Source organism: Chiloscyllium punctatum, chromosome 11 (genome assembly GCF_047496795.1).
Source record: "Chiloscyllium punctatum isolate Juve2018m chromosome 11, sChiPun1.3, whole genome shotgun sequence".
Lineage (NCBI taxonomy): Eukaryota > Metazoa > Chordata > Chondrichthyes > Orectolobiformes > Hemiscylliidae > Chiloscyllium > Chiloscyllium punctatum.
Genome location: NC_092749.1, coordinates 92588911 through 92616691, shown reverse-complemented (window position 1 = coordinate 92616691; position 27781 = coordinate 92588911). Strand labels below are relative to the sequence as shown.

Sequence of the window (27781 nt, the reverse complement as noted above, 5' to 3'; positions counted from 1 at the left end):
CAGGGAACTACAGACTGGTGAGCCTGACCTCGATGGTGGGCAAGTTGTTGGAGGGAATCCTGAGGGACAGGATGTACATATATTTGGAAAGGCAAGGGCTGATTCGGGATAGTCAACATGCTTTGTGTGTGGGAAATCATGTCTCACAAACTTGATTGAGTTTTTTGAAGAAGTAACAAAGAAGATTGATGAGGGCAGAGTAGTAGACGTGATCTATATGGACTTCAGTGAGGCGTTCGTCAAGATTCTCCATGGGAGACTGATAAGCGAGGTTAGATCTCATGGAATACAGGGACAACTAGCCATTTGGATACAGAACTGGCTCAAAGATAAAAGACAGAGGGTGGTGGTGGAGGGTTGTTTTCCAGACTGGAGGCCTGTGACCTGTGGAGTGTTACAAGGATCGGTGCTGGGCCCTCTACTTTTTGTCATTTGCACAAATGATTTGGATGAGAGTATAAGAGGTACAGTTAGTAAGTTTGCAGATGACACCAAAATTGGAGGTGTAGTGGACAGCGAAGATGGTTACCTCATTACGACAGGATCTTAACCAGATGGGCCAATGGGCTGAGAAGTGGCAGATGGAGTTTAATTCAGATAAATGCGAGGTGCTGCATTTTGGGAAAGCAAATCTTAGCAGGATTTATACACTTAACAGTAAGGTCCTAGAGAGTGTTGCTGAACAAAGAGACCTGGGAGTGCAGGTTCATAGCTCCTTGAAAGTGGAGTTGCAGGTAGATAGGATAGTGAAAGCGGTGTTTGTATGCTTTCCTTTATTGGTCAGAGTATGGAGTACAGGAGTTGGGAGGTCATGTTGCAGCTGTACAGGACATTGGTAAGGCCACTGTTGGAATACTGCGTGCAATTCTGGTCTCCTTCCTATTGGAAAGATGTTGTGAAACTTGAAAGGTTTCAGAAAAGATTTACAAGGATGTTGCCAGGGTTGGAGGATTTGAGATATAGGGAGAGGCCGAACAGGCTGGGGCTGTTTTCTCTGGAGCATCGGAGGCTGAGGGATGAGCTTACTGATGTTTACAAAATTATGAGGGGCATGGATGGGATAAAGAGACAAAGTCTTTTCCCTGGGATCGGGGAGTCCAGAACTAGAGGGCATAGGTTTAAGGTGAGAGGGGAAAGATATAAAAGAGACCTAAGGGGCAGCTTTTTCACGCAGAGGGTGGTACGTGTATGGGATGAGCTGCCAGAAGATGTGGTGGAGGCTGGTACAATTGCAACATTTAAGAGGCATTTGGATGGGATATGAATAAGAAGGGTTTGGAGGGATATAGGCCGGGCGTTGGCAGGTAGGACTAGATTGGGTTGGGATATCTGGTCGGCATGGACGAGTTGGACCGAAGGGTCTGTTTCCATGCTGTACATCTCTACGACTCTATATGTGTACCACCCTCAGTGTAAAAGAGTTGCCTCTCAGGTTCCCTTTTGTTCTTTCCCCTCTAACCTTAAACTGATGCCCCCATGTCCTCGATTCCCCAACCTTGGGAAAAAGACTGAGTGCATGCACCCTATCCATGCCTCTCATGATCTCATACACCTCTATAAAAGGTCCCACTTAGGTCTCCTACACCCTAAAGAAAGAAATCCTAGCTTTGTCCAACGTTTCCCTATAACTCAGACAATTGAATCCTGGCAACATCCTTATAAACTTCTTCTGCACTCTTGCCAGTTAAATCACATCCTTCCTATAACAAGGTGACCAAAACTGAACACAATATTCCTTGTGTGGCTTCACTGCTGTCCTGTAAAACTGCAACGTAACTTCCCAACGTCTATACTTATTGTCCTGACTAATGAAGGCCAGTGTGCCAAAAGACTTCACTGTCCTATCGACCTATGACTCCACCTTCAAAGAATAGTGTACCTGAATCCCAGTGTCCTTGCGTTCCAGAGCACACCTTAATGCCCTACCATTCACCATGAAACTCTGACCTTGACTTAACTTTCCAAAACACAAGACCTCACACTGATCTATATTAAATTCCATTTGACATTTCTCGGTCCACTTCCCCAGCTGATCAAGGTGCTGCAATTTCTGATAACCTTCCTCACTGTCCACTGTACCGCCTATTCTCGTATCACCAGCAAACTTACCAATCATGCCTTGTACATTCTCATCCACATCATTGATATAGATAGCAAACAGCAATGCCGCATCATTAATCACAGGCCTCCAATCTGACAAGCATCCTTCCACTCTTACCCTCGGCTTCCTACCATCAAGCCAATTGAGTATCCAATTTGCCACCTCACCCTGGATTCCATGTGATCTAATCTTCCAGAGCAGCCTACCATGTGGAAGCTGATCAAAGGTCTTCCTGAAATCCATATAGGTGACTATTGCCCTGCCCTCATCAATCTTCCTGGTTATTTCAGGAAAGAACTCTAACAAATTTGTGAGGCATGATTTCCCATGTACAAAGCCACTCTGACTACTCCTGATCAGATCCTGTCTTTCCAAAATGAATCTTCTCCCTCAGAACCATCTCAAGTATCAGATGTTAGGTCTACAGTTCCCAACTTCTTCTTTGTAGCCCTTCTTGAATAAGGGCACGTTATTTGCCAACCTCCATCTTCCAGGACCTCACCGGTGGCTAACAACGATGCAAAAATCATCAGCAAGACAATTTCTCTAGTGTCTTGTGGGGTTCTTGGATCTATCTGGTCAGGACCAGGAGATTTACTCACCTTCATACATTCTATTATGTCCAACAGCACCATTACTGTGATATGGCCTGTTCCCAAGATATTACTAGTAACTTCCCCAATTCCTCAGCTCCGCATGCCTTTCTCCACTGTAAACAGAGGAGACCTCGCCCATCTCCTGCGGTTCCACGCATACATATCCACTTTGGTCCTTGAGGGGTTATATTCTCTCTCTAGTTATTCTTCTGCCCTTAATATACTTAAAGAACTTCTTTGGATTCACCCTTACCTTCTCAGCCAAAGCTATCTTGTGCCCTCTTTTCATCCTCTTAATTTCCTTCTTCAGTGAACTCCAGTATTCCCTATATATCAGCAGGGATTCCCTAGATCCCAGCTGCCTGTACCTGAGCCATGCCTCCTTTTTATAGTCAAAGCCTCAAGATCTCTTGTCATCCAAAGTTCCCCAGGGTTCCCTATTCCTGCAAAAACTTGCCCTTCATCCTCACAGGAACAAGTAGACTTTGGACTCGAGCTATCTCGCTTTTGAAGGCCTCCCACATGCCAGAGGTCCCTTTGTCTGCAAATAAACTACTCCAAATCAACCCTTGCAAGTTCCTGTATAATTCCATCAAAATTCACCCTGTTCCAATTTAGAACTTGAACCTGTGGACCAGTTTTGTCCTTCTCCATAACTACTTTAAAATTAATAGAACTATGGTCACTGGTCCCAAAGTGCTCTCCCACTGTCACTTCAGTCCTGCTCCATTTCCCAAGAGTAGGTCAAGCTTTGCCCCTTCCCGAATCAGGCCCTCTATATACTGCTTGAGGAAACGCCCGAACACACAAATTCCACCCCATCTAAACCTTTAATGCTCTGGCAGTACCAGTCTATGTTAGGAAAATTAAAATTCCCTACTAAGACAACCCTACTGCTCCTGCAAGTCTCCTTGCATGTTTGTTCCTCTAATTGACATTGGGGCCTATAGTGCATGCATGATAACATCACCACCCCCTTCTTAATTCTTAGCTCCACCCAAAAAGCCTCACTGGTTGATCTTCCAGTTATTTCATCTCTGACTACTGCTGTGATACTTGCCCTAATCAAAAAAATGCAACTCCCCCTCCTTTCTTTCTGCCACCTTTGTCCCGCCTAAAACACCTGTACCCTGGCACATGAGGCTGCCTGTCCTGTCCCTCCCTTAGCCATGTCTCTATATTGGCTATAATATCCCAGTCCCATGTACCTTCCACACCAAGTTCATCAGCCTTCTTGCACTGAAATCAATGCAATTTAATCCAACAGACTTTCCTCATTCCCTGTCATGTTCCAGTCTGATCTATCTCTTCAACGTAGTATTTCTGATTACTGTATTTTCTTCCAGCCTTGCACTTGCCTCCCTGCTGTTCAGGATCCCACCCCATCAATCTAGTTTAAACCCTCCCCTTGTAGCACTAGCAAACCTGACCGCCAAGACATTGGTCCCCCTCCAGTTCAGGTGCAACTCATCTCTCTTGAACTGGTCACCACTGCCCCAGAAAAGATCCCAATGATCTGAAAATTTGAATCCCTGTCCCCTGCAACAATTCTTTAGCTACTCATTCATCTGCCACATCCTCCTGTTCTTACCTTTACTAGCACATAGCACTGGAACTAATCTAGAGATTACCACCATCAAGGTCCTGGTTTTTGACTTTTTTCCTAGCTCTCTATAATCACTCCACAGGACCTCCTCCCTATTTCTACCTGTCATTTGTGCCAATGTGCACTTCTGGATAGTCACCCTTGAGAACATTCTGCAACCGCTCCAAGACCTCCTGGACCCTGGCACTTAGGAGACATAACACCATTTTGGATCCTTGTTTGCGGCAGAATCTCCTGTCTGTCCCTCTGACTACTGAGTCTCCTATCACGTAGGCGCTGTTAACATTTACCCTTTCCCGCTGTGCCCCAGAACAGGGTTGGAGGGGGGTGGTGCATGGATTTATGCTAAGAGGTAGACGGCTAAGTTGACAGTTGAGGAGAATTATTTTCAGAGTAATGGGAGCCTGGAATTTATTACCTAAAGGGTTGCTGGGTTAGAAACTCAACACTTAAGCAGTTTGTAGATATTCACTTGCACTGGCAGAACCTGCAGGTCTAGAAACCAAACCTTATAGTTTTGTCAGATCTTTTTTGACTGGTGCAGACACTTGGCCAAATGGCGCCAACCGGTGCTGTAAAAGTCTCCAAATCTTATTGAATGGGAGAGAGGCTCAAGGTTGATTGACCTATCACAGCTTCTAATTTATATTCTTAAGACACAATTATGCTGAGCAGGGAGATTTATGAAATTCACAAGGTAAACAACAGCATGATTTAAATAACAGCAAAGACTATTTTTATTTTAAAGAAGATGCATGTCTACTTCTTGCAGAAGTGATTCTTGTATTTTTCTCATAAGGGTATATAACATGTAGAGATTCCACAACATGGCACATGATTTGAAGTTCTCCCAAAGATTACTCTGCACTGAATTGAAGGTTTTTGCAACTTGTTAACAACATTTTTCATTTACAATGCAAAAACAGATCATCTTCCAAAGAGATGCTTTTAAAGTTTTTGTTTCACAACGTTTCTCTGTGAAATTCTTACCAAAGAGACAGCCGTGATGAGTGCGTATATAACACAGATTTCCTCAAGTTTTATTGTCTAAATTATAATATCTTCATTAGCAGTAAATAACAAACAAGAGATTGAACTTACAAGTCCACCAACTTACAATGTGTTATAAGCAATGACTCTTACTAAATCAGCTCCAAACAGAAGATGCTGTACACCTCAGGAACTGAAACCTTACATAAACAACTGCTATGTTGTACATTATAATATTTTCATCTTTCAACACTTTCCTAATGTACAAACATGTAAAAATATACTGTATATGCAATTAATTATATAAATTCAAGCATGCATTACACTTAAACATATTGAAAGTATTTCAAAAATGAAGTATTGTTGCAATTTGTAGTAGTGCACTCAAATACAGCAGACATTCTACAGCAGTGCAATCTCAAACAGGAATTTTAAAAATGACCAGGTACTTGAAAAAAAATTGATCAGGACACTGGCAGCACTCCCTATTATTTAAAGTGTGTTCTGGGATTCACAACATTCATCTTAGCCAATAAAATCGAAAAATTAATTATAAACCAAATGTCTCAAAGGAAATTACCTTTGAGAACACAGAAAACTCCCATCTGAACTGCAAAACTATCTCCAACCTCAGGTATGGATATATAAAACATAACCTTTTGAACGACAAAATCTGTATTAATACAGCACTAATACACTCAAAGGGCTAAAATCCTGCAGGGAAGGGAGTAAATAACTGAGACAAGACAAAATATGTATGCTAACTAAATATGGGGCTTTATCTTCAGAAGTTTAGAATGCAGAGGTTTCAGTTATTCCACAGCAACACACACTTCTGCTTAGACCCCATCTATTGTACTGGGATAACTTCTGGATACCACAGCTTCAGAAGGAATACATAAGCTTTGAAGAAGTGTATCATAATGTTATGGCTTCCAATGGTCAAATTACATGGGCAGATTAGACAAACCAAGATTGTATTCCCTGGAATTTCAAAATTCAAAACATGATTTGATTGAGGGCTAAGACATTCAGGAACTGTGTTGGTAGAAGCTACTTCTGCTGGTTGAAGAGTTTAGAACTTAGATTACCTGAACATCAGAGTTGGGCCTTTTTGGAGAGAAATTAGTAAATACTTTTACACATGAAAACCACAAGACAATAAGATGTAAGAGCTGAAGTAGGGCATTCAGACCACCGAGTATGCTCTCCCATTCATTGAGATTGTGGCTGATCGGATCAACTCTGCCAGATCTGCCTTTTTCACATAACCTTTGATTCATTTACTGATTATAAAGTATATCACAGCCTTCACCTTGTTTAACAATCCAACCTTGACTGCCCTCTGCAGTAACAAATTTCACAGCTTCACTGCACACCATCCAAAGGTGGAAATTCCTCCGATCTTTATTCAAACTGGGTGACCTCTTACCATGAGATTAGGCCCATCATGTCTCGACTCTCTCACAAGGGGAAACCACATCGCAGCCTTTACTGTGTTAAGCCTCCAAAGAATCTGAAATGTTTTAAAAAGATTGCCTCTCATTCTTTTAAACTCCAATGAATTCAGGCCTAGCCTACTCAACCTCTCCTCATAAAACAGCTCCTCCATAGCCAAAATCAACCGAGTCTGTCTTCTCTGGACTGCCTCCAATGCCAGTTTTTTTTCCTTTGGTAAGGGAACCAAAACCCCTTCACAGTATTCTAGGTGTGGTCTAATTAGTGTATGGTTTTGTTTTAACAAGATGTCCTTATTTTCACATTCACTTGAAATTACAACTAACATTTCATTTGCCTGCCCAATTACCCGCTGAACTTGAATGCTAGCTTTTCATGATATTTGCATAAGTCTCTCAAAAAGGTAGGAAACAGAGGATGGTGCTGGTGGAGGACTGTTTTTCTGACCGGAGGGCTGTGCCCAGTGGTATATCACATGGATCAGTGCTGGATCCACTGATTTTCAACATTTATATTAATGCTTTGAATGTGAGTTTAGAAGTAATGGTCACTAAATTTGCAAATAACACCAAAATCAGTGATGTAATGGACTCAGATTATCTCAGAGTTCAACGGATCTTGATCAGATGAACTGAGGACTGGCAGATGGCTTTTAATTTAGATGAACTTGCGACACTACATTTTGGTAGGACAAGTCAGGACAGGACTTATACACTGAATGGCAAGGTCTTGGGGAATGTTGCTGAATAAAGAGACCTTGGAGTGCACGTTTATAGTTCCTTGAAAGTGGAGTCGCAGATAGACAGGACAGTGAAGGCAGCACTTGATACGCTGCCTTTATTGGTCAGTATGTTGAGTCAAGGAGTTGGGTGGTCATGTTGCAGTTGAACGGGACATTGCTGAGACCACTTTTGAAATACTGTGTTCAATTCTGGTCTGCCTGCTATAGGAAGGATGTTGTCAAACTTGAATGGATTCAGAAAAGACTCACAAAGATGTTGTGAGGTGGGGGTTGAGCTAGAAGGAGAGACTGAATAGGCTGGGGCTATTTTCCCTGGAGTGTCAGAGGTTGAGGGGTAACCTTATGGAAATTGTTAAAATCATGACGGGCATAGAGAGGGTGAATTGTCAAGGTCTTTTTCCCCAGGGCGAGGGAGTCCAAAACTAGACAGCATAGGTTTAAGGTGAGAGGGGAAAGATTTGAAAGAGACCTAAGGGCAATTTTCTCACACAAAAGGTGGTGTAGTTATGGAGTGGACTGCCAGAGGAAGTGGAGGTAGCTGGTGCAATCACAACATTTAAAAGACAACTGGATGGCTATATGAATAGGAAGGGTGTAGAGGGATATGGGGCCAAACACTGGCAAATGTGACTAGATTGATTTAGGATATCTGACAAGTTGGACCGAAGGGTCTGTTTCCATGCTGTACATCTCTAGGACTATCGTTACACAACACAGCAATTTTCCAGTCTTTCTCCATTTAAATAATATGTGGCTCCCCTATTCTTCCAGGTTAAATGCAGATCCTCACATTTTTCCACTTTATATTCCATCTGACAAGTTTTTAACTACTCACATAACCTGTCTAAACCCCTTTGTAGACTCTGCCATCCTCAGTAGTTGCCTCGCTATCTAATTTTGTGTCATCTGCAATCTTGGCTGTAGTACATTCATTTTCCGCATGCAAATCATTAATTATATATATTGTAAATAGTTGTGGCCTTAGCATGGATCCTTGTGGCAGTCTACTAGTTAACAGGCTGCCATCCTGAAAATAATCCCTATTCCAACTTGGTTATTAGTTAACTAATACTGTATCTATACTCATATGACCTCAACACCACGAGCTCTTACTTTATTCAGTAGCCCAATGTGTGGTACCTTATCAAACACCTTTTGAAAATCCAAACATCATAGCCACTGGCTCCCCTGATATATCTTGCTTGTTACATCCTCTAAAGAACACTAAAACTTGTTAGGTAAAATTTGCATGAAATCCCCATCATGAAACCATCCTGATTTGCTTGATAAAGTTATGCATTTTTAAATGCTCTGCTATAGTATCCTTTAAGCTGCTAATATTTTTCCAGTAAAAGACACTAAGTTCAATGGCCCACAGATAATGGTTTTTTTGTTTCCTTCCTTTTTTGAATAAGGATGTTATATTGGCAGTTTTCTAAACCTCTGCAACTTTTCCAACATCCAAAGATTCTTGGAAAATTACTACCAGCACATCCATTATCTCAGAAGCTACATCGTTCAATATCTTAGGATGTACCCCATTTGACACTTTGCTTCATTGGGTTCTAAAGCTTTATGTTCCCCTTACCATAGGCATTGGTATTTATTTCCTCTGCAAATGGTAATTGATGCAAGACAATGTTTTAATGATAAATCTCAAATTGATATACAGGTCATTCTGCTATAAAGTGCGTTTTGTCAACACAACTTCGCTGTAACGTGATTGATGAATTGGGGAAGCGGTTTCTAAAGAGCGAACTTTTAAAATGTGAGTTGCCTGTAACACGATTACATTGCCAACACTGTAAGCACTACTTCTATAATGCAGGGTTGCACAAGAATGCAAACATTGTGTTATAGAAGAACTGACTGTATTTGTTAACAATAGCTAAGGAGGGATATGGGGAAAACGTGTTGATGTGGAGTTCAGATTAGATTACATACAGTGTGGAAACAGGCCCTTCGGCCCAACAAGTCTACACAGCCCCGCTGAAGTGCAACCCACCCATACCCCTACATTTACCCCTTACCTAACACTACGGGCAATTTAGCATGGCCAATTCACCTGACCTGCACATCTTTGGACTGTGGGAGGAAACCGGAGCACCCAGAGGAAACCCACGCAGACACGGGGAGAACGTGTAAACTCCACACAGTCAGTCGCCTGAGGCGGGAATTGAACCTGGGTCTCTGGCGCTGTGAGGCAGCAGTGCTAACCACTGTGCCACCGTGCCACCCAAGTTGAATCATTGACGAATGAAAGTGCCAAATGGCAAATGGCTTAATTCTGTTCTGGTCAAATTCAGAATCTAGCCATAAATTCCTGTTTTATTTTTTGACAATCAGAATATCAAAATCATCTTTAGTGAATTTGATCAGGGGAACACTTTTGGAAAGGATGCAAAGAAAATTTATGGTAATTGTATCAGGGCTGAAGAAACTGGATTGCTTGATGAGAGACTAGGTTGAGAGATGAGCAAGGAGAAATTTAAATGGTATTCAAAATTATGAAGTATTTAGATTGGCAACCAACACAATTGCTGACTGGAAACAGAGAAGACTGTGGGGGGAAAAAGCAGATTGAGTGGTCCTGATGAGAAATCTTGTAAAGAACTCTTGGACAGACATGCTCCCTCATCTTTTTCATGGTTCTATCACTTTTTTCAAAAGTTGGTCCATCGCCACACTTACTGAAGCTTTAATGTAAAACTATTTACATTAATAGAATGGTGTATGTTTGAATAGTCACTGGATTTACCCACTGTCAGTTGATAAGGCTTAGTTATCTACAGGATCCTATTTTCATAGACATAAAAAGAGAGAATTACTAAATATTGTCATGTAATAAAATAGACGCAATCGTACCTTGAATGTGAGTGAGCATTTTAGGGGTAGTGCCCTAATAACATGAGATTGAGGAAAATCTCAACACAAAATTATAATGACACCTGATTAGAAGTTGGCAGATTTCGGAAATAGATGGAGAAATGTACTGAGGTCAAATGGGAAGAAAAATTGGAATGCAGGATAGTTGGCTAACAATAAGGTGTTTTAAAAATGACAATAGCACTATAAAAAAAACTAAAAATGAATACTTTATATATAGAGTTTAGACACCAATGAAAATAGAAGGACTGCTGCATTATCCTGTGAACGCAGAAAGATAAAAAGGGATAAATGGCCAAGTTACCAAATGTAAAAGAAAAGAAGGAATGTACATATAAAGTATTTAAAGTGAAGAAATAAACAGTGAAAACACAAGTGAAAAATATCAGATAAGCTTCCTTCCTGGTTTGGACAATGATTTAACAGAGGAGAAACATATCTTTAGGTCAGTAGAAATGCATCAAATTGCTTCATAGGATTAAGACAAAATCTGATACCAAGCCACAATGGCATAACAGATTGGTTCTTACTGGAGATGGTCATTGCCTGGCATTTCTGGGGTGCAAATTTTAATTGTCACTTGTCAGCCAAAGCATGGATATTGTCCAGGTCTAGTTGTTTTAGAACAAGTACCTGAGGAGTTGCAAACATTTCCACTTCTGACATAATGACAGAGGAAAAGCCATTAATATAATAGCTGAAGATGATTGGACCTGGGACACTACCCTGAAGAACTCCTGTAGTCCTGCAGCTGAGATGACTGATCACAGCAACCACAATCATCTTCCTATGTGGCAGGTATTACTTCAACCTACTCTAACCATTACCCTTTGACATTCAATGATGTTACCATCACTAAATCCCCCACTATCAGCATCCTTAGGGTTAGCATTGGCCCTAAATCTCAACTGGACTTGTCATATAAATACAGTAGCTACAAGAACAGATCACTGGCTAGGAATATTGCAGTGCGTAACTCAGTTTTGGACTCCCCAAAGCCTGTTGACCATCTGTAAGGCACAAATCAGGAGTGTAATAGAATACTCCCCACCTTTCTGGATGAGTGCAGCTTCAATAACACTCAAGAAGCTTGACATCATCAGAAATAAATCAACCTGCTGAATGGCACCACATCCACAAACAATCACTCTCTCTTCAGTGATTTGTGGTGAAGCAGCAGTCTGAACTGTGTAAATTCACCAAAACTTGGGGTTTCAGGTACATGGTTCCTTGAAAGTGCCATCACAGGTAGACAGGAAGGTGAAGGCAGCATTTTGCATGCTTGCCTCCACTGGTCAGAGCACTGAAATGGGATGGTCACTTGGATAATTTAGAATGAAGGGTCTGTTTTCATGCTGTGTGACTCTATGACTAGCAATCAAAAGCTTGGTCAAAGAGGTTGATTTTAAGGAGTGACTTCAACAAGGAGTGGTAGAAACCGAGATTTTCAGGGAGAAGTAAGTTATTAGAAATTGATGGGATGCAAGTATTTCATAACAACTTTAAGAAAGGAGAATACTGAAGCAAAGGTATATCTCCAGTTAAAATAAATTAGATACATAATTAAATACAGAATATTACACATAGTAAATCAAGCAAAAAATTAGGACGTGTTGAGACCACTGGACCCCTGAGGAGAATGGGAAAATACAAAGAAAAGTCTGGGGAAATTGAGTGTGGGTATGCATTGAATATCTGACGAGAAGCTAACAGAATGCCTATTTTCAAAACAAAAGCTAATTAAGGCAATTTAACATCCATATTGGAATCTTTAGTTAATTATGAAATTACTAGACTTTACGAAAATAATTTATAAGTAAGAAACACGGATCTTCGGAAGGAAGACCAGGCTTAACAAACCTAAGAGTTACTTTCAAGTATGTCAGGTTATTGTGGATGTAGAAAATTCACATCAAATTTCAGAAATCTTGATGAAGTGCCACATAGTTGAATTTCAAAGTAAAGTAAGGTTCTGAGCAAATAATGCCAGGTTCTCGAACTAGTCAAACGACGTGAGTAATGATGTCCCAAAGAACTCTGTTCCAGCATGTACCTGTTCTGGAGTTTTCTTTACCATGTAATACTAAATTCTGCAAAGGCGGTCCACATTACATTCTGGAAGATCAACATCATGATACGTTTAGAGTTTTGAGCAAATTTCTGACCACTTAGACAGCTTCCTGGTGAGGAATTGTAACAAGTGCATCAATTATAGCACAGATATTTTCAAATTAACTTTTTCAGAGTTATTATAATATACCTTGAGAGTAGTTAGACTCGAACCTGAGTCTTCTAGCACAGAGATAGGGACATTAGCACTGTGCCATAAAGGCCCTCCAATTGTCGCATATATTTTATCATTTTATTTTTCTTACAGTGGTAGAATGGAAAGCTGTTAGTCTATTGTATGGTTTTGCAACAGTTCTCCAGAGTTGAGACACGAGTAATTAATTTTTTGGTAAATAATTACATTTGTTATTTCATGATGTGTCTGTCACAACAGTATTGTAATATATATATAATATATATATATGTATGTTGTGGATCATTTTCTTCAATTAAGATAAATTTTAACTAAATTCAATAGCTCCTATTCATACCTTTAGAAGTTCAAAATAGTGCAGGCAATGGTAAACAGGTGCCAGTAACAGTCTAGGAAGAACATATTGCACAGCTTCCTTGAAACCTTCACCAATTGACTGAAATGAAATTAAATCCATCAATTTGTTATGTAAAATCTAGATTACATTTGTAATTGCTTTCTAAGCAGCAGAATTTAAGTTGTCGAAATGCTCACCTGCAAGTAGAATGCAGCACCTGGCTTTGATAAAAGGCTGAGAAAATGATCATGAAAGCCAGGCCGCAGTATGTCCTGTGCATAGTTCTCATATGGGTCAAATGCTAACTCCTGAAAAAAGCAGACATAGGTACCTGTCAATATATCTGGAAATTAACTTGAATTTTTGCACTGATCATGTAAAATTTATAGTAAGAAGAGTAAGCATTCAATTTCTGGGCAAAGCAATACATCTGCAAACAGATGATATCAGTCAAGCTAAGAGCAGCTTTGAGATGATGATTAATTCAGAAGCAAACAATTCATGAATGAATGTAGTCTATCTTCAGTTTATTTAGATGAACGCATTTGAAACAGCTCAAGAATTCAAAGACAACTGCACAGAATCAACCACCTTAATTTCCTATGTTATTTTAAAACAAGTCCCAGCGCAATTAAAAATGTAAAATTTTCAAACATTTGCTTCCAAATGATAACACAAGTTTAATAACACACTAAATATTATAAAATGTCAACAGACCAAAGGACACTAGAAGAGTCAAACAGTCAGGAGGTGAGGAAATAGTCAAAAAAGATTTTTAAAGTGTCAAGTTATAGAAAGAGAGAGAAGATAGCAAGAAAATTCCACAGTAAAGCAAGATGATGGCTCAAAGTCTGGCATTTACGGTAACAAAGAGGAAATAACAATCAGATTCTGAACACCATGAATATAAACTGAAATAAAGGACTGACACGGTTGGAGATAGGAGAAGTACAATAATGGAGAAATTGTAAACAAGATTAAGAATTATAATACAATCCACAGGAGATTAAGGATAAAGTGAATATTTGAGAAGAATGGCGGGATTGAACAAGATAGTTCCAGGGAACGTCAGAGCAAAAGTTTTATCCAGAGCAGTTTTGGACCAAGCTAAATTTCAAGTGTCATGTCAGATTACAATTGTGCCTTTGGAATTTGGTTAAGAGTACTTAATGAACACTTGAATGGCCTTCCAATAGGAAAAAAAAACATCTCCTGTTCTAAATTTCAGACCAGTGAGCAAGAGTTGCAATTGAAAACAAACGACTATGGCAAAGAGGATTTCAGAGACTAAGATGTGAAATAAAGCTGACACTTGTCCTCCAAAGATCTTGGCACAGTTTGATGGAATTACACACAAAGGTGATCATCAGAATGAGCATAGGTGTTTGGTTTCTAACTCCCTTGCCTTGATCTCGAGATTGAAACATCATATTCATGTGGACACAATCCACTTTTGATTGACTTAGTGCAGAATGACTTAGTGACACAATGTGCAGAAGAGGAGCATGTGACGGACCGACAACATACGTTAACACCGAAAGCACTTTACAACCAATGATCAGGTTCTTAACATATTATTTCACTTCCCAACTTGTTTATTACTTGGTAATATGCTCCTTCCAGTTTCTGGTGCATGCTGGTTCTTCCGATCAAACCAGTACCTTCATGTGATCTAACTCAATGATGAAGAGCAGATCAGCCAAACAAGTTCCCAAAGAACATGGCCTTGCTCCTGTCATAATTTAATTGGGTTGCCAAGGGAATGTCGTAAGGGTTGCAAACGCTGATCAGTCCATAAACTTGGTTCATGACAGACATCTGATGAATGCAGTCAGTTCTGCTATAACGCATGTTTCTTCAACGCAAATTGGCTGTAACTCGATTGAAGAACTTAAACCATTATTTGTAGAATGTCAACTTTCCTTACCTGCATTGGTTACAATGCAATTCCGGTCCCATTGGTTTAAATGGTGCTGCTATTACATGATTTTCTTATAATGTGGGATCATACAGGAACGAAACTATTACATTTCTCAGGACAGACTGTACAGGAAGCTTTGGCCTGAGTGTCTCCACTGCCCAAGACTGTTACCCCCTCATGGCTGCATTCTTTCAGATGGACTTGGCAAAAGACTTGATGCAGCACATAAACAAGACAGATTTACTCGACTCCAGATTTGATGAGAAAGTTTTCCAATTCTGACCCAGTGATTGGAATTGTGTTACTATATTTGCTTGGGCAGTTTAATCTATTTGTGAATTCGCTTCTCAAAACATTTTGAACAGTGAGTCCATATTGTGAGATTTTGTTTCAAAAGCATTCTCTTGGTACAAGTTGATAAGGCAAGTGACTACCCCCTGTCCTGCATACAGCCTCAAGCTATTCATGGTTATGACCTTCCTGATAACAAGGTACACGTTTGACCAGGGTAGATCACCAACTCCAGAGGAGACTTGGCAATAACATCAAATAGGATCCTAAAAGGGAACTCGTGTTTAACTAATTTGGTAGAGTTATTGGATCAGGCAACACAAAAGGCTTGATTAGGGTAAAGTTTATATGTGATGTACATGGGACTTTCAGAACGCATTTGATACAGTACTGCACAAAAAAACTTGAGAAATGTTACTGGTTATGGAATAAAATGGTCAGTAGCAACATGGATACAAAATTGGCCGAGTGATAAGAAATACAGAAGGAATGGTCAATCAGTGTTTTTCAGGCTGGAGAAAGGTTTGTAATGGAGCTCCCCAGGGACTGATCTCAAGACTCTTGTTTTTCCTCATATATATTAATAATGTAGATCATCTGTGTGCAAAAGGCAATTCCAAAGTTTGCAGACAACACAAAACTCAGGAATTATAAACTGTGAGGAAGATGATGTAGACCTCCAGAAGGACATACCCAAGTAGGTGGATTGGGCAGATGTGTTTCAAGGCAGAGAGGTGATTCGTTTTGGTAAGAACATTAAAAGATAATTTTCAAAAAAGGGTACAAATCTAGAGGTGCAGATCAGAAGCAAAGAGACCTGGATGCATATATGCACAGATCAGTGAATAGTGGCAGGACAGGAGGGAGAGCACAAAATAAAGCATATAGTATCCTCTAAGTTACTTGCGCATGCAGTTGCTCTATGGTTATGCACAGTGATCTGTGTCGGTACACTGATTGCAGCTTTGACTTCCAGTTCTCGAAATCACTGCAGTGCTTGGACCTCAGAGGCCTGTACAGTCAGAAAGGAAATTAGAGGGCAAGCGGCTATCAGCATGCACGCATGGAATTCAATACTGTCAGCATCCACAAAAATATTAAGATAATAACGGCACGTTGAACTGATTCCGGACTTGCAGCAATTGTACCTAGACAAATTCAACACGATAGAAACTTCAAATGTGAAGATGTCTTGCATCTCAGGGAAAACAATTTTGTCAATCATTCTACAAAGTTAACAAGTGCCTTTGCAAGTCACTCCTCATCCTCTTGTGGAAATTTATCATTGTTCTTTAAAGAATTCTTATTGAATTCTTCGAGGAGGTGACCAAGCATGTGGATGAGGGTAGAGCAGTGGATGTAGTGCACATGGATTTTAGTAAGGCATTTGATAAGGTTCCCCATGGTAGGCTTATGCGGAAAGTCAGGAGGCATGGGATAGAGGGAAATTTGGCCAATTGGATAGAAAACTGGCTAACCGGTCGAAGTCAGAGAGTGGTGGTAGATGGTAAATATTCAGCATGGAGTCCAGTTACAAGTGGAGTTCCGCAGGGATCAGTTCTGGGTCCTCTGCTGTTTGTAATTTTTATTAATGACTTAGATGAGGGAGTCGAAGGGTGGGTCAGTAAATTTGCAGATGATACGAAGATAGGTGGAGTTGTGGACAGTGAGGAGGGCTGTTGCCGGCTGCAGAGGGACTTAGATATGATGCAGAGCTGGGCTGAGGAGTGGCAGATGGAGTTCAACCCTGCCAAGTGTCCATTTTGGAAGAACAAATAAGAATGCGGAATACAGGGTTAATGGTAGGGTTCTTGGTCAGGTGGAGGAACAGAGGGATCTTGGGGTCTATGTACATAGATCTTTGAAGGTTGCCACTCAGGTGGATAGAGTTTGTAAGAAGGCCTATGGAGTATTATCGTTCATTAGCAGAGGGATTGAATTCAAGAGTCGTGAGGTGATGTTGCAGCTGTACAGGACTTTGGTTAGGCCACATTTGGAGTACTGTGTGCAGTTCTGGTCGCCTCACTTTAGGAAAGATGTGGAAGCTTTGGAGAGGGTGCAGAGAAGATTTACCAGGATGTTGCCTGGAATGGAGAGTAGGTCGTACGAGGATAGGTTGAGAGTTCTCGGCCTTTTCTCGTTGGAACGGCGAAGGATGAGGGGTGACTTGATAGAGGTTTATAAGATGATCAGCGGAATAGATAGAGTAGACAGTCAGAAACTTTTTCCCCGGGTACAACAGAGTGTTACAAGGGGACATAAATTTAAGGTGAAGGGTGGAAGGTATAGGGGAGATGTCAGGGGTGGGTTCTTTACCCAGAGAGTGGTGGGGGCATAGAATGCGCTGCCCGAGGGAGTGGTAGAGTCAGATTCATTGGCGACCTTTAAGCGGCATTTGGATAGGTACATGGATGGGTGCTTAATCTAGGATAGAAGTTCGGCACAACATCGTGGGCCGAAGGGCCTGTTCTGTGCTGTATTGTTCTATGTTCTAAAGAGCTGCTGGGTCAAAACTCTTGAATTACCTCTCTAACAGCACTGTGGGTCCACCAAAAATGCATGAACTGCAGTGGTTGAAGATGGCAGCTCACCACCTTCTTAAGAGCAACTCAAGAACACACAATAAATGCTGGCCAGCCAACAATGCCCACATCTTATGAGTGAATAAAAAAAAGTGCAGTGTTCACCTACAGGAGAAGCTTACCAGCAAGCGGGATAACTGGATCCTAATGATTTAATCTGTTGATTACATCATAGCAGCACCAGTTTGTGTGCTTTTACAATCATTCCTCTAAGCTCAAGGGTTCCATGCCTGAGAACCCCAGTGAATGATGGAATTCACAAATGTGGAGCTCATTAAAAAATTGTTTAAAAATCGCTGATACATGACTTTAGCGAGTGGATGATGAATTTTGTTGTTGCTTTTTTTTTTAAGCGCAGGTAGGAGAAATTGCAAGCCGTGAGCTCATGGAATCAAAGGATTTACTCTCTGTGCTATCTTTCTTTAGCACAATCAGGGTATGTTTTGACTCAAGACATCCAAACCTTTCTCGAAAGAAATCCCTCAAGGTGGCAAATTTTTTTCTCAACTGGATGCCAAACATACATATTAGACAGTTCATTTAACAAAGTCATCTAATCACTACTGCCAGAACACCATTTCGAAGCTATCACTTCCAGACACCCCCACTTTTTGGTCTGTTGTCCAGCAGCTTAGTATTATGCAAAGTATTCCTGGATGTGTTTGCATTTCTGATGATACTGCAGTGATGGACAAAACCAAAAGGAGAGTACAACCAAAATCTACACTCACTGATGGTGCCAGCTCATCAAGGAGAACTCAACCAGAAGTAGTGCTAGATGAATGCAAGTCAGATCAACTTTTCTGGCTCTATTTAAACAGATTATGGGATCTGTCTCAACCCAGACAAGGTCAGAAATGAGCTGCAAAGAAATCTCAAACTTTTAAATTCCTAGCACCATACAAAGCAAACGTAGAAAGCATCATTATTAAGAGCTCCTCAACAAAAACATTCTTATGCATGGCAGGAAGAGCATCAACACCTGTTCAAATCACTCAAATGAACACTGGTAGCAATATTGTGTGTTCCACAGGGCTATGACCCAAAGAAAAAAATTCAATCCTGGAAGCCAATGCATCTCAAAGGTCAAGGACCATGCATCATAGAAAATGGAAAACCAATCCAAATCTAAAAGGCAAGCACAGATGAATGGCTCATGCTCAAAACGCTGATTCTCCTTCTCCTCGTATGATGCCTGACTGTTGTGCTTTTCCAGCACCACACTCTCAACTGTGATCTCCAGCATCACTGCTTTCTCACAATCCAATTAGATTAGATTAGATTCCCTACAGAATGGAAACAGGCCCTTCGGCCAACAAGTCCACACCGACCCTCTGAAAAGTAACCCACCCAGACCCATTTCCCTCTGACTAATAGCACCTAACACGATGGGCAATGTCGAATGGCCAATTAACCTGACATGCACATTTTTGGACTGTGGGACGAAACCGGAGAAAACCCACGCAGACACGGGGAGAATGTGCAAACTCCACACAGACAGTTGCCCAAGGCTGGAATTGAACCTGGGCCCCTGGTGTTGAGGGGCAGCAGTGCTAGCCACTGAGCCACCATGCCACCCCGATGGGGCATGAAAATGAAGCATGAAGTAGTTGTTCTAGCATAACAAACTTCCATATATTCTACCTGGTTTGTAATAGTTCTCTGCAGAAACTTACCACAAACCACTGAAAATGATTTAGCACAAACCTGTAACAATTGCATTACGCAGAGTGTAACCACTTCGAGTAAGAGCAAAAAGGAGTGACTTCCAATGTACTGCTACAAACTTGATACTGGAATACTTCCCTCTGACACTGATCACATTACCAAATCTGACAAGTAAAGAGAATGGACCTCAAGGTGGTCGATGCACCTAAAGTTGGTTTGATTAATTATGGTCAGCACAAATGCAATTAACTTCAGTAGGAAATAACGACCCACAAGTGAAGGCACTATGGAAAGTTATCACAGAAGGATGGCCTGACACAACTAAAGAGATATCAGACACTTTCAGGTGGCTTTTGAATACAGATGAACTAGATATCTCAAAAGGCATAACATTTATAGACAAACAAGTGCTTGTACTTAAAGCTCTTCCCCAAGAAATAATGTCACAGCCACATTAATGACAATGGGCACAGACACTGTTTTCTCTGCATAGATACCACCTGACCTGCTAAGTTTTTCCACCAATCTCTGCTTTTTTTTAAAAAACAAAGAACTGCAAATCCTTAAGCAATTATGTCAGTTTAGTAGTACAAAATCTCAGATTTATGCAGCATACACACACCAACCTTCTGTTCATCACGAACTACTTTTCCAAATTTCCAGCTGTCAGACATTTGAAAGACATCTGAAGTACTTCCAAGGCAGACACAATGAATGCAACATCCAGTCACTTCAGTACAAATAAGATGAGCATATCTAACAATAAACCACAATGCAAATGCAGACCAGACGTTTTAGTGACATATATTCCAAATGGAACATCAGCCATGCACCAGCCACACCACATTATCCCAAATAAAACAATCTCACCAAACTAACAGCTCACATTATTAAAGTACTTATTGTTGTGTGAAACCCAAGAGCTACACCGCCGGCTTATTGTGGTCAGGAGAGGTCAGGCACAAAGACAGGGTGGGACAGCACTGCCAAGCTATCAGCTGTCCAAATTCTCAGCAATACAGGACTTCTCCCCAAAATAGGATAGGATGATCATGGTGCTTGACTAGCATGCAGATGCTGAATGACCTAATTCATATGTATCTTTTACAGGTTATATGGTTACTCGCAAAGGTTTCCAAGCTGGGTTATCAACCTAAATTCTCTGAAGGCACAACACTGGAAAGTGTAACAGAGGGACAGAAGCCAGCTCAGGGAACAGGACAGTACTGCAACTGTTTAGAACACAAAGGTACACTCAGGTAATGAAGATTAGGAAGACCACAATGATATCAAATCACAGATCAACAGCAGCTGACCAACAGATAAGTCGAGAATACCCAAATGTCAAGCTTATAATATGATGAGATCGGGAATGACTATAAAACGATCTATACATTATTGAGAGTATTAAAGTAATAAATTTTACAATCTTTTTTGTATGCAAGTAGTTTTGCTACTAAATAATGATTACATTATTATATGCACAAAGAATAAAAATCTATGTAGGAGAATGGGATGTTGTGTTACTGCTTCAAGAGTTAGCATGCTAACAAGCCAAGGTCCCGTGTTATGATCCAAGCTGATGTTACTACTGGACAAATCAGATCCCAGAGTGAAATCAGAGAATCTCTCCAGTGTGGAAGCAGGCCATTTGCCCCAAAGGTCCACACCAACCCTCCGAAAAGCATCCCACCCAGGCTGACTACCCTCCCCTATCCCTGTAACCTTGCATTTCCCATGGCTAACTCAACTAACCCACACACCCTTGGACACGAAGGACAACTTAGTCTGTGGGAGAAAGCTGGAGCACCCAGAGGAAAGCCACACAGACAAGGGGAGATTGTGCAAAATCCATACAAGTGGAATCGAACTAAGGTCCCTGGCACTGAGGCAGTAATACTAACCACTGAGCCACCGTGCCGCCTGGCAAATCTGACTTGATAGAGCATATTTTGAACTTTTAGAAATGTGATGGTCTTCCATGAAATAGAAACAAAAAAAGGTTACAGATTTGGGTTTAACAGTAATTGAAGTTTATTACACATAAGAAATAAAAATTAAAACAAAACAAAACAAGTTATTGACAGAACAGTTTGAAATATTTCAAAACATACAAAACAAAATCCCATATACTTCATCATCACTTCACAGCTGTCTAGAATCCAAAAAAAGTTTCCTTCTCTATCCAATCTGTAAGTTTGGCTTAATTGATATTTTTCCAGTTCTGGTCTGGTGAGCTAGGAAGACTTATTACTTCAATCCTCACAGAAGTGAGGGCTTATACTTCCTTGATTTTTTTTTAATAACCTGCAGAGTTCTAAGAAACACTTTTGGTCAGACAGTTTCACAAAGTAAACTCATTCACTGACAGTTATCTTATCCCTTCACCTTTCTAAACAATATCCCTCTCTAAGAGAGGGAGGCAATACTTGCATCTGACTTCAGTCACATCTCCTTGAAACTGAAACTAAAAATTTCTGAACTAATTTAAAAACCCCTGCTTTTCCTACATACACACACGCACACATCAGACGCTCACACATAGACCTAAACCCCTTTAGAATCGCACTCTCACAAAAAAACACACCCTCTTACATACACTCATAACACCACCACCACCACCACCACCGCACCCCCCCAACCTCCGACACACACACACACAAATCCACATGCACACATACACATATAAGTTTGTGGGTGAATTTATACTTGCAGAATTACATTTTACTTTGCTTAAAAATTGCACGTATCCATGTAAGATTCTGTAGATCAGTTTTTTAGATTAGAATCAGTCTGACCATTGTGGCACAGACAGCCTCACAGGGAGTTAAACCTTCAATATCTTATCTGGGCTGACATGACACCAATTGTTAAAGTGCACTTGAGAATGTAACTTTTCAAAAAGCTTTTGCGATTTACATATCAAAGAACTGAAACCAACATGGTCATTCTAAAAGACGAGAGACTGAACAAACACTCCGCGTCTTTTTCAATATATAATTTCAGTTACAATACACTGTAAACTTTTGCTATAACTTCTGTGCCTTACAATCTCATTCTCCATAACCATCTGATGAAGGAGCAGCGCTCTGAAAGCTAGTGCTTCCAAGTAAATCTGTTGGACTATAACTTGGTGTTGTGTGATTTTTTTAACTTTTTAACCCCATAAGATCCAGTCATTATGTCAGGCTGTCAATAACAAGATCAATCCACCTACTGCCTTCAAGCTGCTGATCAGACAGATGTATATCTTTTGGAAGAGGAGATACAATCACTTATCTGTTTCAATAAAGTCACCTCACGACCTCGAGGTGAATGGGGAGGTTTTGAAGTCAAAAAGTGAGACTTGTTGTCTTATCCCTATTGGTGGTCATTTCCAACTTAGACCAATAGCCACTACAAAAGCAAATTTTGATTCAGTTTCCGGAGTTGAGACAATTCCTTTGGTGTGGTGTCTCTCTCTCTCTTGCCTTTAGAACACCTTTGAGGGTTATTTTCTGGTATTCACCTTCATCTGTTTGTTGCACAGTTCTCCACCATTTGTATTCAAGTTTCAGTTCCCCAATATTTTCTGACATCAACACTTGCACATTCAACTTCCATGTTCTTCTGCCAATTTTCTGGTCTTCCTGACAAACAGTAGGACAGAGTGGCCAGAGATAAATACTAGCTTGATGTTGAATCTGACTGAGTGCTCTGGACATAAACAAAATGCCTATCCTGAAACAGATGGGCTCATATGGTCTTGACTACATATATTTTTGTAGCCATCTGTCTATACAGTTGTTGAATATATCACACTTATTTATTAGAATCAAATCAAAATAGCTTTGGTTTTGCTGTGGGCATTGCCAGATTGATGCCACTGTTGAGTTCCCAATCTAAACTGACAAGCTTGGGCGCCAGCAGTAGCAGAGAGCTGGTATAAGACAGTCAATTGTTGCTTAGAATGAGGACAGACATGGTGATCAACCTTGTAGTAGTTGACCCCATTAAAGATGATCTCTGAGGGAGGAGTCATGTGGCCCATTAGTTCAATCAGGAACTGAATGGGGAATTTGGATGAGTGTGAAACTTGCCCAGCACTTGAGTTGGAGAGTTAAGCATCCAAGGATGTATAATGTACTCTGTAAAGAAGTACTTTTAGTTGTATTAAACTATTACGTTTTATAAGTTAGCCAATACAGCCAAAAAGAGCCAATAAACGTGAAAAGCAGGCAGCCATTCCACTACCACCTTAACTCTGATGGCAGTAAAATTGCTTCCTTATAGCAGGATACCTGGGTCAGAACAACAGCAATCATTTCGTCCCCACCAGATTGGTGGACCAAAGGGCTACCATCACCATTGTCCCTAAGTACTGAAGTGTGATAGTCCACATTCCTGGAGAAACAGTAAGCTTATTTTGACTAAGGTGGAGTAGCCAAAGAAGGAAACACATCATTCTGTGACCCTAACACCATTCATGCTTATCGTGAGATGACGAATTTAAACTGACAATGGGCAAAGATACTCTGTTTTCTCTCCATAGATGCCACCAGGCCTGCTAAGTTTTTCCACCAATTTCTGTTTTTTTTTTACCTAAAAGAACTCTACACTTTCATATGATCATGTCAATCTCATGATTCAAAATCTCTCAGATTTATGCACCATATACACACCAATTTTCTGTTAGTCACTAACTACTTGTCCAAATTTCCAGCTGTCAGGCAGTTAAAAGACATTGCAAGTATTTTCATGGCAGTCGCAATGAATGCAATATCCACTCACTTCAGGCAACTGTGTAGAGTTTACCAGTCCTATTCTCAATACTAACCCCAGCCCTTGAGTTTATTCTTGAATACCCACAGCATTCACAAATTGATACGTGACTGCAGGCTGAGATAGGAAAGGTCACTAATGAAAGGGCTGTCCAATCAAAGTGGCAGTGGAACAGTCATGTAAGCAGGATGTTTAGGTTGTCCTCTGTTGTTGCTGCACTTCCTTCTTGTTCCTCAGTGGGAATGTTGCTTCCCTTGGTTTCCCCGCAACTGGCGTGGACTAGATGCTTCGGATTCCTCAGTTTTCTCAAACTGGAGTTTCCATTCAAGACTGAAAAGAAGAATAATTTTTTTTCTCTCTGGGTTTGTTAATCTTTTCTATCCTAAAGCAGTGGAGATTGGATTATTGAATAAATTCACAAGTTGAGTTCAACTTGATTTTTGATCTGCAAGGAAGTTGAAGGTTTGGGAGATCTACAGGAAAGTGAAATTAAGGCCATACTTTAGACAGTTGTGATCTTCCTGAATAGCCGACCAGGCCTTCTATGCTGTTACTTCTTACTATTCTACGTGCTACTGGTCACATAATACTCTATATACTGCACACAGTACGCTCCCAATTTTTATCTGATAGCCAATGTTTGAACAAAAAAACAAACAAATAAAGTCAAGGAGATGTTAAACCTACAAATTAATAATCCTTTTGAAACAAAAACATGTTCATCATTTCTGGATCCGTCCATTTCTGAGGGCAAACTAAGAACAGAAATGCTTACGCAGCTATTAAATCTACCTTGCTTCAAAGAGATTTTAAGATTGAATCATTAAATTCTGACATATATCTGCTTCAACTGTGGCTGAGTTGCAATTTGTGAGCATTTCGTGGCTTAATAAAATGGTGCATACAGTTTTCATCTCCTTACTTGAGGAAGGATATACTGGCACTGGAGGTGGTACAGAGAAGATTCACTCAGATGATTCCAGAATTGAGGGATGTGGCTTCTGAGGTCAGACTGAGTAGGTCTGTGAATCTGTGGAATTCCCTGTCCAGTGAAGCAGTTGAGACCATTTCATAAGATTTTTTAAAGGCAAAGATAGATAGATTATTCAACGGTCAAGGAATTAAGGATGATGATGAGTGGACTCTTACGTGGAGCTGAATCCATGAAAAAGATCAACCATGATCTTACTGAATGGTGGAGCAGGCTTGAGGGGCCAGGTGGCTTATTCCTGCTCCTTTTGCTTCTGTTCTTATGTCATCTGGAAACAAGTATTCCTTGTTAGACAGGGGTCTGAGGCAAAGGTACCTTTGATTTCTATTTATGATGCATGGCCTGCTTGTTGCATTACTCAGTCTTGTTAAAGAATGATGTGTGGTGCACATCAATTTAAAAGAACTACTCTATTAGATGGCCTATTTGTTTCTTGTCCAGCAGTTGCCTGTTTGTCACACATGACCGCACACCTGCGGAGCTGAGCAGTAACAGTGATCTGAATTTCCAAAGTGAATGGAAAGCTCTAAAAACTTCACAACCACTAAAGACTGGAAGCACAGATATTTCCTTGTCCAAAATGTCATAATCTATTTAATTATTGAAGATGAGAGACCGTTATCCTTTAACACTAGTGTTGCCAGCGGTATTTATAACTGGTGAATCTGCATTAAAGCAACAATAACTTACACTAATACACACCCTTAAAATAATGATGTTCCAAAGAGTTTTACAAGAGTGATAGGAAGCATAATTTGACACCAAGCCATTTAATGTCATATTAGGGTAGGTGGCTGAACATTTTGTCAAAGTGGGTGGCTTTACTAAATAACTTTGAGGACAGAAGCAATTGTTGAAAGCTAGTACGGTTTAGAGAGCAAATTCTATAGTTTAAGGACAAGATAGCTTCCAGCATAGCCCCCAACAGTGGAGCTACTTACTCAAGGCACCTAAATTAGGAGTAAGGATGTGGTGCAACGGGACTACAAATGCTACATTCCTGTTCAAAAAGTGAAGAGCAATAAGCCCAGCAACTCTAAGTCAGTGGGCAGTGGCTACATGATACAAAAGTGACTATGGGATAGAAAATAAAGTAGTGATGAAAAATGTTTTGCAAATGTAAAGGGAAGAGACACTGGCTGTTGGTATTAGGACATTGGAAACATTTATTCACATCCTGGACCTAGGTACAGTTTCAAAGATGGCAGACAGCACAAAATTTCAAAATATGATAGGCTAAGACAGAGTCAGAGATAAGTGATGCTATAGCGGTGAAAACTGGCAGTCATGACAATGGAGAACCTTGTCAGAAGCCCATCTCAGGATCAAAGGGATGGCAAGAGAACAAACTGTCTGGATCAGCCTCAGACAGGAACCAGAGAAGGGAAAGGATCAGTAGTTATGATGGGCTTTGTAAATATTTTCAGAGGTGCTGTGAAAGACCAGCTGAATTAAAACAATTAACGAGTTCTATTCAATTGGCTATCCCAAGCATGATGGACCAAATAGCCTTGTCCTGTGCTGTATGACTATACACCAGGAAATTAATCAGTTTTGAAATTTACTTGTGCTCAATTCACCTTCCAATGAACTGAAGAATACAAAATATATATTTCCAGGTCTGATCTAGAGGCAACACTTCACAAAACCTATCTTAAGTGTAATGCTGATATTAGGCAAATCAGAAAAACCCCAATACAAGTGGTTTGCCATTTTAGGAGTTAAAAGTATCCTTATATCACAGAACATAAAGGAACAGGATGAGGCCATTTGATGGGCATTTCTAAGCCAACTCCAAAATGATACAACACAACCACAGTCCAATTAAGATGTATTTCCTTCCTTTTGATACGAAGTTAAAAATCAAATTTTTAACTTAGAAACTGCACTTTTCAGTAAATGTGATTTTATGATAAAATGGGAAAATCAAACAATTATTAGTAAAAAATGCATTAAAAAATTCAGATAAGTACTTTTTTGTGGTCTTACAACTCACTTCAGCTAAGTCTTCAAAACAGCTTCCCACTAGTGGATGAGGGCTACCTTCATCTGTCATTTCCACAGTGTCTTCAATTAGGCCCAATAACTTCACAGTCAACTCGTGGATATCCACAATACGACTAAATATGGTTTCTACATCCTGTGAGAAGACAACAATTAAATCTTGAAACTAAAGTTTCTCAAGATCACCAAAAAAAAGTGCAAACTAAAAGTACAGGCAATGGTTATGTTTATTATCAAAGGATTTAAGCACCAAAGAGCAACAGCATCTGACCAAAGGTTTATCATTATTCAGAACAATTTTTCCAGTGGAAATAACTTGCTATTTCACAGAATCAACCTACTTCTAAATAGTGAAAAATTTAGTCATGCCACCTGACGAGACACTTCTGTAAGGAAAGATCTTGTGGACAACTTATAAAGCTAAAGGTATAATCTTAAATCAGCAGAATGTATTTAACCTGTTCTATGTTGAAATATTTGTATTACAACTCAATGAAATAGATTTTTAGATGCTCTGCTATAGCATCCCAATAAAATGGAAATCATCTTAATATTTTCAGGATTAAAAATCACATTTGGAAACA

The 27781-nt window shown here is 40.2% G+C and overlaps 1 protein-coding gene across 2 annotated transcripts in view; it reads right to left on the bottom strand.

The window, feature by feature from the left end:
- LOC140483199 (son of sevenless homolog 1) overlaps positions 1-27781 on the bottom strand; it is a 285798-nt gene that overhangs the window by 78741 nt on the left and 179276 nt on the right. For both annotated transcript variants that reach the window (XM_072581258.1, XM_072581259.1), the window contains exons 6-8: positions 27190-27333; positions 13177-13287; positions 12980-13078 (exon numbers count right to left, since the gene is read on the bottom strand). In XM_072581258.1, the coding sequence (XP_072437359.1) occupies positions 12980-13078; positions 13177-13287; positions 27190-27333 (354 nt within the window). The remainder of the gene's footprint in view (positions 1-12979; positions 13079-13176; positions 13288-27189; positions 27334-27781) is intronic.